Source organism: Polistes fuscatus, unplaced genomic scaffold (genome assembly GCF_010416935.1).
Source record: "Polistes fuscatus isolate 324 unplaced genomic scaffold, CU_Pfus_HIC Scaffold2, whole genome shotgun sequence".
NCBI classification, from domain to species: domain Eukaryota; kingdom Metazoa; phylum Arthropoda; class Insecta; order Hymenoptera; family Vespidae; genus Polistes; species Polistes fuscatus.
In genome coordinates, this window is record NW_025113096.1 from 10,662,262 (window position 1) to 10,676,596 (window position 14,335).

At 36.2% G+C, this 14,335-nt stretch overlaps 1 protein-coding gene across 9 annotated transcripts; it reads right to left on the reverse strand.

The window, feature by feature from the left end:
- Positions 1-264: 264 nt before the first annotated feature.
- On the reverse strand, positions 265-13,614 carry LOC122516483 (zinc finger protein 665-like). 9 transcript variants are annotated; one of them, XM_043634324.1, is made up of 12 exons: positions 13,287-13,614; positions 11,865-11,970; positions 11,144-11,251; positions 10,850-11,062; positions 9,782-10,293; positions 9,570-9,711; positions 9,160-9,492; positions 8,832-9,076; positions 8,461-8,726; positions 5,271-5,492; positions 2,477-2,862; positions 265-1,980 (listed from the first exon to the last, which is right to left on the reverse strand). In XM_043634324.1, the coding sequence occupies exons 2-12, from the start codon at positions 11,913-11,915 to the stop codon at positions 1,507-1,509; spliced, it is 2,952 nt and encodes a 983-aa protein (XP_043490259.1). In that variant the 5' UTR covers positions 11,916-11,970; positions 13,287-13,614; the 3' UTR covers positions 265-1,506. The 9 variants fall into 9 exon arrangements, with proteins under 9 accessions (XP_043490259.1, XP_043490258.1, XP_043490257.1 ...); XM_043634323.1 differs by having other exon boundaries at positions 9,782-9,912; positions 9,988-10,293; positions 10,850-11,251; XM_043634322.1 differs by having other exon boundaries at positions 9,782-9,915; positions 9,988-10,293; positions 10,850-11,251.
- Positions 13,615-14,335: the final 721 nt, after the last annotated feature.

Below are 14,335 nucleotides of genomic sequence, written 5' to 3' on the forward strand. Positions count from 1 at the left end.
ACTAACGAAAATATTCCTTAAACCTCTAACCCCAGACAATAGGTATTTCTAAGTATTACTTATATATACCATACCGGATTAAATCCGAATATATACCATTTAAATTCGTATAAAATGTATTACACACTTATAAAACGTATTTCACCGCGCGCGCATAATAAATTCATTGTTCTCCGTTTCTCTCCCATTTTGAAAACAACGTGTAGTCATAGATATATATCCTTCCACTTGCTTTTTATTTTCCTTTCTTTTTTATTTCCTTCCTTTTATATTCTATACGCTTATATCATACCATAAACTTATCTTTTTTTTAAATCCATGTGAAATATATCCCGTTAGTAGGACCGTTTCTTCTCGTTTTATTTCCTCTTTTTGTTTGTTCTTTTATTAATGTCACTTTTAAGATGTTCATTCACATAAAAAATAACATTAATTTATCTATTTATTTTCCTTATTTAGTTTCTTACTTCTTTTTATTTTCCTTAATAAAAAATATTACATTAACCGATATCTTAATTCCTCGTCGTTTTATTTAAGACGAAAAAAAATAAAATAAAATAAAAATACAGCATAACGAGATAATCGTTTGCATTTTAACAAGTTCATTATCATCGAGATGGTCTAATTATTTTCTTTGATTTCGAAGTGGCAGTAACGGCCCATTTTTCTGATGGCCTATTTTTAAGAATGACTGACTTTCTTTTTAGATGTTTGATAGGTACAAATATAAGATAATACATATCACGATATAGCTTTTCCCTTTTCTCCTCTCTTCTTGCACAATAAACAAACAAAATGGCCATTTGAACGGATAATTAATAACTTTAGAATTGAAATACGCCGTAGAAAAGTTTCGATCGATACTTAATAAATTACTTGTCTTATGAGTATCGACGAATTACGAAGAAGAAGAAGAAGAAGAAGAAATTTAGAGCACTGCGTTTGCACAAAAATCTAATTACGAAATGTAAAGTATATATATATATCTATTCTTATAAATCTATCATATATCTTTCATACAAAGATATATATATATTTAAAAACAAATTCAAACTTTGGATAATCTATCGCCGATAACACACAAAATGTATTTGAAAAGTATTGAAAAATCATTCAGATTTATAAAAAAAAAAAAAAAAAAAAAAAAAAGAAAAAAAACACGAATCGCATATACTTTTCTACTTTTCTCTTCTCGGTTTGATAGTTCGGCCAACCCTCATTTAATAAACGAGGGTATAATTATTTAGCTGCTTTCAAGTTAATATTTAACACGTAACGACACTTGCTTAGATAGAAAGAGCTAGAAGGAGTGAGAGAGTACTGCATTTTTGTGATCATCATCATTAGCTTAAAAGTTTGCTGAATAGTACTGTATGTACACCTGCAATACAGCATCTCATTATTTGTCGATTAAACAACAACACACTGATAACAAAAACCTTGAGAAAGTTCCATCGTCGTTACGGGTATCTTTTTCTTCTCGTTTTCCATTGATTAATATTGACTTTAATAGGATGCTAGAACTCCGGGTGGTGTTGGTACAACTACGGTATGTTGTGGGACAACTGGTGGAGCTGGTGGTGCTAATTGATGTCCAACCAAAACTGCAGCGGTCGGTATAGGTAAAACTCCAGATTGTGGTATAGCAGAAGGCGTGCTGACTTGCGTTGGCGGGCCTTCGGATGCATGTTTTCGTAAATGTCTCAACATATTTCCTTTTTCGACGAACGTCTTGCCGCAATCTGGACAGCTGTGTGGACGTTCGTCCGAATGGGATCGTCTGTGGGAGACCAAGTGCCCTTTACACATGAAGTCCTTGGGGCAGAGATCGCAACGAAATGGTCTCTCGGCGTTGCTTCCTTTGTTATGCGAACGCATGTGGAAGAGCAAGTTACCCTTCAATGGGAAACTCTTGCCGCATTCCGTGCATACGAATGGACGTTCACCAGTATGACAGCGCATATGATTTACGAGATGTTCCTGTGTAATTTGAAGAAGGGAAGAAAAAAGGGATCATAAATAAAAGTCTTCCTTAAAAACAAGTTTGATGTAGCTAACTTTTCTTATCGACTCTCAATTGTTAACATATTTAAAACCAGCGTCGCACTTTAGTTATGGCAATAAACAGGAAAAATAAATCATGGGCTGTAGTTGGAATCTTTCCTGCGACGCGGTAGCGAACGTGTTAACGATGACACTAGTTAACCCTTTGCGGTCCTATGTCGAGTGTGACTCGACATCGCTTTTCGTTCTGGCGCGTCCTATGTCAAGTGTGGCTTGACATCTTCAAATGTTTTCCAAAGTAAACGCTATCAAGCGGATAAGCGACTAGTGAAATCTGTGCGGACCAGCTGGAACGAAATGGTCAAGAGTGCTCGATCCGCAAAGGGTTAAACTATACCACCGAAAGTCAAATGGAAAAGCTATAAAAGTTAAATAAGTATTTTGCTATCTTGTATACGGAAAGACAACGTACCTTCCTCGTAAATGGTTTAGAGCAAACGTTACAACAATGAGAAGAATCTCCGGTATGTTGACGGAGATGATTATTGAGATGTTCTTTCCTGGTGAACGTTCTCTGACAGAATTCACATCTGTGCGGAGATTCGCCAGTGTGGATTCGTACATGATTCGTCAAGTGCTCCTTACGAGTAAATGATTTCGAGCAGAAGTGGCATCTATGTGGCGATTCGCCTGTATGTTGACGCACGTGATTGGTCAAATGTTCCTTCCTCGTGAAGGATTTGGTGCAATACTGGCACTTGTGCGGTGACTCACCCGTGTGTTGCCTGACGTGGTTCACCAGATGATCCTTCCGCGTAAATGCTTTTGGACAGTACTGACAGCGGAAGGGCGTCTCCCCTGTACAGTTCCACAAAACGATATTTGAACATTTCTATTCCGCCATTCAAAACAAATGAATTTATCTTGTGCACAAGGTAAGTTTTGCCAAATGCAATGCACAGATGAGCAAATATCGAATGAAATCTTTACAATCTTTCGTGTAATTTGTTGTACCAACATTTTTTAGATCACAAATTTATAGATGATTTTAAATATCAATTACTATTTTTTTTAGATTTTCCACGATAATTAAAAAAAATAAATCCTTTGCACTTTTTAAGACATTGGTAACTACCAGCAGCGATAGCCAAATTGCTTGAAGTGCAATGGGTTAAAACACAAATTTAAGAACTTTGTTACAGTCTAAACAAAATTAGTTGTAAAAAGAATCAACAAATTTTTGGAATGATCTAGGAAACTTTTCAGCAAGTTAACGCAAATGATAGTTACAACTATTATAATTATTTTTTATAAAATCAATAGGTTTTACAAATTACTCTACTCTTTCATCTATTTTTTTTGTAAAAAAAAAAAAAAAAAACAATAAATAAAAACTGCATGAACAAGTTAAGTTTTGCACATGTTAGGAATAACTTTCAGTCATCTTTAAATTCTTCTCCTCCCTCTTTCTGTATTTTCATTCGATATTATCAAATCCTTATTTTTCATTTGAATAAAGTCAATGTGTACAGTAAGAGAGATTACGTTGCTAATATTCATTAATATACAGATATGAATGATAAATATACATATATCTATCTATATATATGTACATTTAACGATTACAAGAAATTAGGACATTTGTTAGTAAACAAGAATCTAAATGTGTTTTCTATTTAATGATTGATGTATAAAATATTTTATATAATTAAGAACAATTTACGTAATCGTTCTCAATATCTTTGACTGACTTTAAACTGAATATATATAATATATATATCAAAGACATATATAATTATTTGACGGACAAAATGTTGACAAACACAATATGTGAGAGTAAGAGGTACTAGCAATAAAATATATACATACATATTAGATTGTTCGTAAAGTAATTTCGTTTTTTTCATATTTAAGCGTTTGAAATGATCATCAACTGTCAAATTTGATAAATTTGATTTCTCTGATATTTCTCACGTTGTTAAGCAATATTTAGCATCCACCAGTGCTTTAATTTTGTCATCATCCCTTTTAACTGGACGACCAAAACGTGGTGCATCTTTCAAATCGAAATTACCAGAACGAAAATTGGAAAACCAATTTTGACATTGCCATTCACTTAATTATTAATTATTCTTGTCGTAAACGCGTTATCCTCACGGTAATATAAAAAAAAGTAAATATGATGAGAATGCTAATTGATTTTTCATTTCTGAGTGCGATAGAAAATAAAACGACTTGATAGATCGAAACGTGACAAAGTTCTAAATCGCATCTGAAATGTCTGATCCTAAAATGTATAAAAATTTTAAGGTTTAGAATAAAGTTAGGTATCGGTAAACGCGACTAATGAAATGTCTCCGAAAAACGAAATTATTTTCCAAACAACCTGATATATGCAAATATGAATAAAATTTGTTAAGAAATAATTAGGAATCTGTTCGGAATTTTATTTATTTAACGTAGAAAAATGTTTGTATGATTATTTATTTGTAACGAGAAGGCTCTGAAATAGTGAGTGAAAAAGCATGTATGAGAGCGGTGTATTAGGCAGAACAGCGATAATGTCTCTAGGGAGATTCCATGAGAATGGGATGCGTGATTCGACAACGATAAATTATAAAAAAGATGAACGACGAAAACACGATATCATTATACAACTAACGACTTTTTTCGATCTGAAGAAGACATCGATTGATGAATCACGATGGACACAACGGAATACGATTGACCTCGTAATAGTAGTAATAGTAGTAGTGGTGGTAGTAGTAGTAGCGTTTAAACATGCAAACTATAGCGATAATGAGTTAAAATGTTAAATTTCGAGTTTTGAACATAAAAAGCACGTGTTTTAGAAATCCATAAGTGGAACACACAAAAATGGAATGTACTCGATAAATGATTCGTCGAAGGATGTGGAAGGTACGACGAAAAAAAAAAAAAAATCTAACAAAAATTCAAACAAACCAACGACAAAAACAAAAGAACGAGAAACAATAATTAGAATATGACAATAGCGTTACGACGAAGACGACGGCGAAGGAGAAGAAGAAGAAGAAGAAGAATAAATCTCTCAAAATCCTTAAATGGATTATATATAAAAAAAAAATGACATAAAATTCCTAAGTATAATAAATATATATGCATAGATAAACTCTCTCTTTCTATGCCTGAATTCTATGTGATGTGAACACTGAAAAACTAATCATTAGAGACAAAACATTACGAATCGGTTGCCCGTGAAGTGAACATCTGCCAACCGCTCTCACCTGTGTGTTGGCGGATGTGGTTAACAAGGTGTTCCTTTCTGGTGAACGATTTGGAGCAGAAGCCGCATCGGTGTGGAGACTCACCCGTGTGCTGGCGAACGTGGTTGAGAAGATGCTCCTTTCGAGTGAACGTCTTCGAGCAGAAGTCGCAGCGGTGCGGCGTCTCACCCGTATGCCACATTATGTGGTTCGTGAAGTGCTCCTTCCTCGTAAACGACTTACCTGTACGAGCAGCGACAAACAAAAAACCAAAAGAGGAAGAGCTGATTAAACTGCAATTTAAATCACATCTATAAAATTATTATTATTATGTGTTATTATTATTATTATTATTATTTATTTATTTTATTATTGTTATTTTTTTATTTTACTTATCCTCATTTTTATTTCTTATTACGGATTTTTAAGTTAATAAATAAGAGCTAATATTTGTGCGTAACTTTTTATATATCGTTTTTCATTTTATTCGTATTTCGTTACAAATTTAGGAAAAGGACTACATCAATGATACGTATAAAGAGTATAAGTTGCAAATCAATAAGTACACATATCCACCTATCATTTCGAACGCGTCTAACACGTGCACATAACACTGCATGCTGCGCGATAAATGTACCTCATATAACACAATACGCGCATACCGATACCGCAGGGTGTTTGCCTCGTCATACCGATAAAGACAATGTGAATAAATTAAAATTATTTTCCCGTTAATCATTAGTATGTATTTTAAACAATACTTTTTTTTTCTAATCGATTAAAATTGCAATGATTTAAAAATTTGAATGATTTTAAAGAGAGACAGAGAGAAATAAAGTTCTCCGGCAGGATGATAAGAGAAAAGAGAAGAAAGGTTTTAGGGGTAAGAAGGGATGTTACCATTAGATTCAAAATTATATATCGACTTCGAGTTACACGCGCGGGTCTTTTCAAATCTATTACTTGCACTTACATGTGTATGTATATACGACTTTTCTGAATCCTAAATGTGGAGTTTACAAAAGCGCGCAGTAACAATAATTCTCAGAATTAGAAAGTAAAATTAGAAATGCAACCAAAATGGAAAACTTCAACCAATAAATTATGATAATAATAAAGAAAGATTGATTAAAATTAAACTATTTTTTGCAATGCAAAATTATTGTAATAATAAAAAAAAGCAATAATAATTATCAAATTACCCTCACCCAAATTAAAAAAAAAAATTATACTAATAAAAATAAAAATAAATAAATAAAACGTATGTGTACACACAAGAAGAGACATATACATAAACGTGTATACTGTATATGTATAAATACCAACCGCTTAAATTAACGAAATAGCAAGTCATGTCATCACAATGTACTCTCGAAGGTGGACGTAAAGAAACTTGTGAAGTGCGTCTGAGATACGTAGACGAGGTGTGTACTTGGGAGGAACTCGTGCTAGACGACGAAAGGAGAGAAAGAGGGTGAGAGAGGGATTGAGAATGAGAATGAGAGGGAGAGAGGGAGAGAGGGGGGAGGGAGGGAAAGAAACTCGTCTCTGTATACTACGGCCAAAGACACCGATAGTTCTAAGGTTAGAGGGGCGGCTTTTGCAAAGAAATGCGCACGACCCGCGAGACCAAACGGAGGGGTGGTGGATGGTTGCTCGCGATGCGCGATCAATTCTCGCGAATTTTATTTCACTGCTGTGTGCGCCTATCTACCGAACTATACACACTTTAAGACTATACTATATCATATACTTCATTTAGTAACAGACTAAATTTGCATTCTAATTTTTGTTTCTATCTCATTTCTTTCCCGCTATTTATATATATATATATATTTATTTTTATAAAATGAATTTTTATTTTAATGTATTATTAATTATAATGATGTTTTCATCTATACTTTTTGTTCTCTACAATTAATTTATTTATACTGTTCGGTACGGAATATATATTTGAATTTTGGCTTTTTTTTTCCCTTGAAATTGTTTTTTAGTAATATGTTCTCTCCTATTAATGTGACAAAATTGTTATAATTAATTGAAAACAATGTGTATAATTAATTCTTATTAATGATTATTAATTATGAATAAATTATTTTCAGAAATTTATAAATTATTACAATTTACGTACGACCGTTTTGAAGGTAGATCGAAATATAAAACCGAGAAACGATTTGTTTCCAAAAATAACACTACATCGATAACGCAGGTATTCGTTATTTTCCCCGTACCAGAGTGTATATACGTGCTATACCCTTTCACGAGTATTCGATCTAAACGCGGTTTATTTTATTCACACATACAATCACATACACATATATATATTACTTACCTCATCGTTAAAGATTCCCATAGGTTCCAATTATAGCTTTCAACAATCTACTAAAAGTGGGCCAATATCGTTTGGAGTAAATTTATCGCGCGTTTCATTTATTATAACATAAAATCGCGAAGAAATTACGAAACTAAATCGGTGGAATAATGTCACCGATTTTTTTTTAATCTATGTTATTTCACATACATGCGTTTTATATAGCTGATTCAAAAGATAATAATTATTAATGGATCGGTATATATGCTATGGTCAATATTGAGAATCCAGGTATTGTTAAGAATGCCTAGGCAATGTGAACAATGCACAATTGAGTAGGACATTGTAAAGATTGCTCGGTCAATCTCTACAATGCCCAGAGAGTTTTGGTCAATGTAGAATACATACTTCAGTTTGCTGTGTTTAAAGTATAGAAGGGAGAAGGGAAGTGTTTTTAAGTAAGTGAAACAAACCATGGAAAATTTTTACACAATGTCATTAATTTACATAAGCTTAAAATACTTTTGTCTTCTCTACTGTGCTCTAAACACAGCAAACTGAAGCATGTATTGTACATTGATCAAAACACTGGACATTCTAGAGATTGACCGGGCAATGTATGAAAAACATGCTTAAAATATACATTACCCAATCTTAAATGAATGCCCCGGACGTTCTCAACAATGCCCAGATTCTCAACATTGATCGTAACATATATAATCTTTATAAAAACATAAAAAAATATATATTACAGTAATTAATAAATATGAATGAAACAGAATGATACTTTTATTTTCATATTTCTTCGGAATTCATTTTTCATTTCGTTTGTTCGTTTGTATTTGAAGAAAATTGACGATTGGTAGCAACTACTGAAAGTTAAAGTAAAATAGAACTTACCGCATATCTCACAGCGGAATGGGGTGTCATTGGTGTGTGAACGCATGTGGTTAGCGAGATGCTCTTTGCGCGTATACTTCTTGCCACAGGCTTGACAATGATGGGGGGTTTCTCCTGTATGCCACATAACATGGTTCATAAAGTGTTCTTTGCGAGTAAAGCTCTTCTTGCAAATATCACATCGATGTGGAGTCTCACCAGTGTGTTTGCGCACGTGATTTACCATGTGTTCTTTTCGGGTAAATGTCTTCGAGCAATATTGGCACCTGTAAGCGAAAAGAATTAAATTAAAATTCGCGAACGAGTGTCAATGGAGAAACGATCTGTTGTGTGATGAAAATAAAAAAATTAAAAGAGAAAAAGCTTATTACCTGTATGGTGTTTCGCCTGTATGGCATCGGGTGTGATTATCTAAATGCTCTTTTCTTGCGAAACTCTTGCCACACACCGTACAGTTGTAAGGCTTGTCAGTAGCGTGTCTTTTCATATGCCGTTCCAACGAAGGTGCATTCGCGAAGACGTGAAAACATACAGTGCACGTAAACATCGATCCACCCAAATGACACTTTCCGTGACGCGTTAGATCGTTAGCGTTTGAAAATGCCTTCCCGCAAACCTAGAAAAGAGGAGAAGGATGCAAGATAAGAAAATTAATAAATAATTAAAATGTTTGAGAGAAAATAAAAATATTATACTGACCTGACATGTAAATGGTTTTCTTTCTGTGTGATATCTACGATGTACTATAAGCTGGTAACGAAACTGAAATATCTTTCCACATATCTCACAAGCATGACTGCCGACCGAAACTGGCGATGCACTTGGACCCGGCGTAGCTTCACCATCGCTAGTCTTTATGTCAAATTTATTCAACTGAACTTGCTGCACTATTGGCGTACCATTTTGAATCGTGGTAACTGTTTGCGTAGGAACTGTACTACCTACTAAAGTAGTACCGGCTGCAATTTCACTTTGCAATTTGCCGAAAACTTCGTGATACGCTAAAAGCTGGTTAATATCTTCGACATTTACCTGTCGAGTGTAACGAAATTTTGTATTTTTTTGATTTATATACACTAATAGAACGCGCGCTAATATAATGTTATTACCTTGTACATATTTTGTACCATTTCAACACCCAGTGTTTTAGCTAAGTCTTGTTCATTCCCCGCACTTATTTTGACTACTGAACCATCGGCTGTTCTTACGTCCATCATATGACCGCCTGGTTTTAAGTCTGGAACTTGAAATCTAAAAAGAAAATAACGAGGAAGATTTTATCATTTTTATAAGTGTATCCTTTAATTGCATAAAAACTTACTGCGTCATATTAAGCTGCCGCAACTCCTTCTCCTTCTCCGGTTTTTCCGAATTATTTTGGCTGCTACCCTCCGTCGACGAATTCCCGCTTATATTCACGCCAATCTGCTGCTGCTGCTGCTGTTGTTGCTGCTGCTGTTGCATTAAGCTCTGTTGTAAGTCTTGCGGTGGTTGTAACTGAAGATCGCATTGAACTTGACAGTGAACCTGATTATCGCTACAGCGCTCGGTGGTACAGCTGCCACCTTCGTCCTTGACTTTGTTGTCATCCCTTTGGGCGTTCTGGTTATGTGAGGTCGGCCCACTGTTCTGTGCATTTTGATGATTCTGCATTTGGTGATGAGATTGCTGCTGCTGTTGCTGCTGCTGCTGGGGCTGCTGTTGCTGCTGCTGGTGCAGCTGCTGCTGTTGTGCCTGCATTTGTTGTTGCATTTGCGCGTGTGCTGCCTGCAAGTGACTAACGCTCGTCGGGATATGGGCGTCTAGATTAAGGCCAGGAAGAGAAACTGGAATCTGTTAACAATAAAAGACAAAATATATGTTAGTAAATGTTTATTAATAAGGCACAGTTGTTCTTGATGTTATTATTATTTTATTTTTATTTTTTTATTACTCAAAGAGAGTATTTCGACCGTCTGTAATATATTTCATCAAGTACTACTGTCAAATGAGCATTGTCTGACATATATATTATATAGATTAACGAACATTATTTAAAATTTGAAGAGCTACTCACAAGCTGTTATGTATTTAAATATAAGAATATTGCATTGGAAATAAGAAAGTAGGAAGTGAAAAGTGGAAATAGGAAAGGAAACGGAGAAAGAGAACATTATGGCAAAAGCAAAGAAAATTTGCCGAAGATAGTAGACCGTTAACTCAACTCAAAGGCCGCTTTTTACTCATTTGGCATTATGTATATCTTTTCCACCTACTCACATTTCCATAAAGATACGCGCAAGGTACAATGTTACTGCAACTCCTGCAAAGGCAGATTCTAATATTCTGCTATGGTTGTTCATAAGCCACATTCGATCTTCGAGTATAGCGTGCTTCTACGCAAACAAACCTGAGAGTTGGACTGCATAGAGCCATGATGGTTGCTACTGCTAACTGAAGGTTGATGGTGATGATGAGCCGACTGAGAAGTTGATTGATGATGAGAGCTGGAGTTCAATGCCATTTCCTGATTCAACGAGGAGGCTGGCTCTTTGGAAGATGCCTCCCCACTTCCACCGCTCCTATGAGAGGAGTTGTGGTGGGAATGGTGGTAGACTGAGACCTGAGGTAGCGGTCCGGGAAACAGATTGGTCAGGACCCAATACTTAGCTACCGAGGAGGCTAACGCTACAGCTGTACCTACACGCAGGTCCGCGGATGAATGAGGGGTATTCCCCACATTGCCAAGGCCAGTCGAAGTAGCCAAACCACCTGGGTATGAAGGACGACCACTTTGACCCGCGTTTACATCCTACCGATATACATTCAGACATTTGTACAACATCAATAGGGCATGCAAAGGCATGCACCAGGCTTGATTCCAATCGACAAGTGCGCCAGTAAGGATTAAGTCCTTTCCGAAGAGTTTAGGCTCAAGCATTATAAAGATCGGTTATTATTTACCTAAATACAAAACAGATATTCATTTGTTGTTGTAGTTAACATGTACTTTTAACTCTTAGGAAGGAAATTCAGATTATTTCAAGAATATAGATTAAACGTGTTACAAAGATAAGATGTAAATTGCATTTCATCATTGAACATTTAATGTCAATGTTAAGCCGATAAGCTATATAATTAACATGTTACTTAGAAAACGAGTAAGATATATATAAATATATACACAATACCAAAAATATAATTAAATCATCGTTTATTATTGTTAATAATCTAAGCTTGTGTAGCTAGCTTTGAAACGACAGAACAAGATAGACAGAGTACGTTAGCTTTGAATAAAGTAATAAGATAATAAATCTTACTTTGAATAATACCTAATATAAAAATATATCTTTAAACATAAATATATATCCATCGCGCATTTGTAGCTTGGTAAGTAGCCTGCATACGTTTAAAAATATTCTCACCTCTTGTTGAGCCTGCGTAGTCGCTGGCAATGCATGCTGCTCGCTGTTCATCTTCGTTCACTGAAGGCTACCAATTAAGTGCTTCTGACATAATTCACTTTTCATCCTGCAGAACACATGACTAGAAGTTAAATCTTAACTTCAATAACTTCTATTGGAACTACTATCGAAATTACAACTATCATCGTCATCATCATCATGATCATTATCATTGTTTTGAAACTTTTTCTCATTCCTCGAATCGCGTAATTTCCTTACGAATGCCATAACGTTTTTTAAGGAACATAAAACTCCCCTTTGACCAAACTAAAATTCATAAATGAATATATAATACAATAATAAATGAGTTCAATGATTAATCGGTAGGATCTGTATGGTAAATCGAAGAAAAATAAGTGTCACGGCGTTTAACCTCGAAAATGTAGTTCGATTCGATCGCGAGTTTGTCAGAGCTATGAAAATCGCAGACGTCATCATCGTTCGTTCTCTGTCTCTTTCTCTCTCTCTCTCTGTATATGTGTGTGTGTGTGTGTTGGAATTTTCCGATACGCGCGATCCGACGTGGCGATCGATCGGAATAAACACACAAGGAATATAAGCACCAGCTAAAGTAGCAATCTCCTGCGATATTAAAGATAATACAATGGCTTTGGATCTTCGCGTATGTAATCGATCGGGTCTTAACCTCCAGAGAACATTTTTTCGATCGAGACAGGGCGGGAAATGGGTGAGTCATCGGCTAGCATCTTCGGGAGCGTGACAAAGGCCGCGTAAAAGCGATGAAAGCGGCCGCCTGCGTTTCAGCGGCAACAACAGCGGCACCTCCGTTACGCTAACGCAGCTGTTATGCTTCCTTGCTTGCTCCAATGTCGGCCACGACGAACCGGCGTAGACAGAACTCCCTGCGCTCGAGGGAATATTTTCTCCTTGTTTATCATCTATCTCCTGTTTTCTCGCACATATGACGCGTGAATTATATTCTTCGCAGAGAGAACGTGGAACGGGGACAAGGGGCCACAAGATGGAGGTGACACAAGATTCGGGGGCAAGGGAATATACCTGTATGTGCATCGTAACGAGTGGGACAGAGAGGGGAGAGAGAGTGAGAGAGCGAGAAAGAGAGAGAAAGAGAAGAGAGAGAGAGAGAGAGAAAAAGAAAGGGAAAGCGGAGAGGGTAATAAAAAAATAGATATATTCTATATATATGTATATATATGTATAGACAGAAATATATATATATACATATAGGTTTGTATAAAAGGATAGAAAGAGAAAGAAAGGAGGCTACGCATAGAAAGAAAGAGATAAAGAGAAATAAAGATGGAGGCAAAAGAAACGAGGCGCAGCGAGTTCTTTGACCAGGGCAAGAACCAGCGAGTATTGAAGTTAGGTTTGAAATAGAGCTTAGAGAATAGGACTCACGTGGTAAAGGATGCCGTCGGCGGCTCGGGCATCTCGCTCTTACGGCCTTAGGCCGTCCCGTACACGGGGAGACGCGCGTCCCGACGCAGGGGGGACGCCTTTCGCCGCCTCTCGACGTCTCACCTCGCCACGGATGCCCACAAGCAAATCCTCGATAATGGCCACGCTCCCTCGCCCTCCGCTTCAACAATATCATCCAAGTGTACGCCGTCGAAAACGGAATAACATAGGACCAAATTCGGTCCTGTTCGATACCGACGTGCCACGTAATTTCACGAAAATCTTCGGATCTGCCTACGTGCTCGCGGTTAACAGAAAATACGACGACTGTCATGGCGTCCCTCGCCCACCCCGCAGGAACTTACGCGCTTGGTGCGTCCGAAGGACGCGACTTTTACTATTAACTTGCATGAGCATATTCCTCTTGCAATCTCTTCTACGTTTAAGGGAACGAATTCTTATGCATTTTAAAATAATCTATTGTCCTGTAATTTTGAAAATATTTAAATCTAATGTATCAAGTATTCTTTATATCGTATCGTCATTAATGCGTGCGCAACATCCGGTTGCGCGCGCATCCAATATATCTTCCTGTACGGATTAAACCGCCAAACCAAAATTTTCCCGATGACGATGACAAAGTCTTATCAACCCGATCGATCCTACGGCACCAACCTGTCCGTCTGTTCCTTCTTTCATACGTACTCATATCCTTGTCCTCCTTTCGCATATCTTTCTTCTTTTTCTTTCTATTTTCCCGATACAAATGTATGGAGAACACGATCGAGTAGTTTCTTACTATGAAGATACGTTGACGAGAGCACGTGAGCACACTAATTTAAATATGTATTTGCCGGAAGTCAATGTAAGTTTCTTTTTGCAAACTAGTGCTCCAATTGGCTGGAAATTAATGATGTATTCTAACGTACCAATTACATCACGTCTTTCATTAAAGTATCTCACTGTAGATGGTGTACCAGTTGCTTCTTATCACTCAAATACATAGATTCATCTATACTTATAAAATTAAAGCGTTTCCGTCGGTAAGT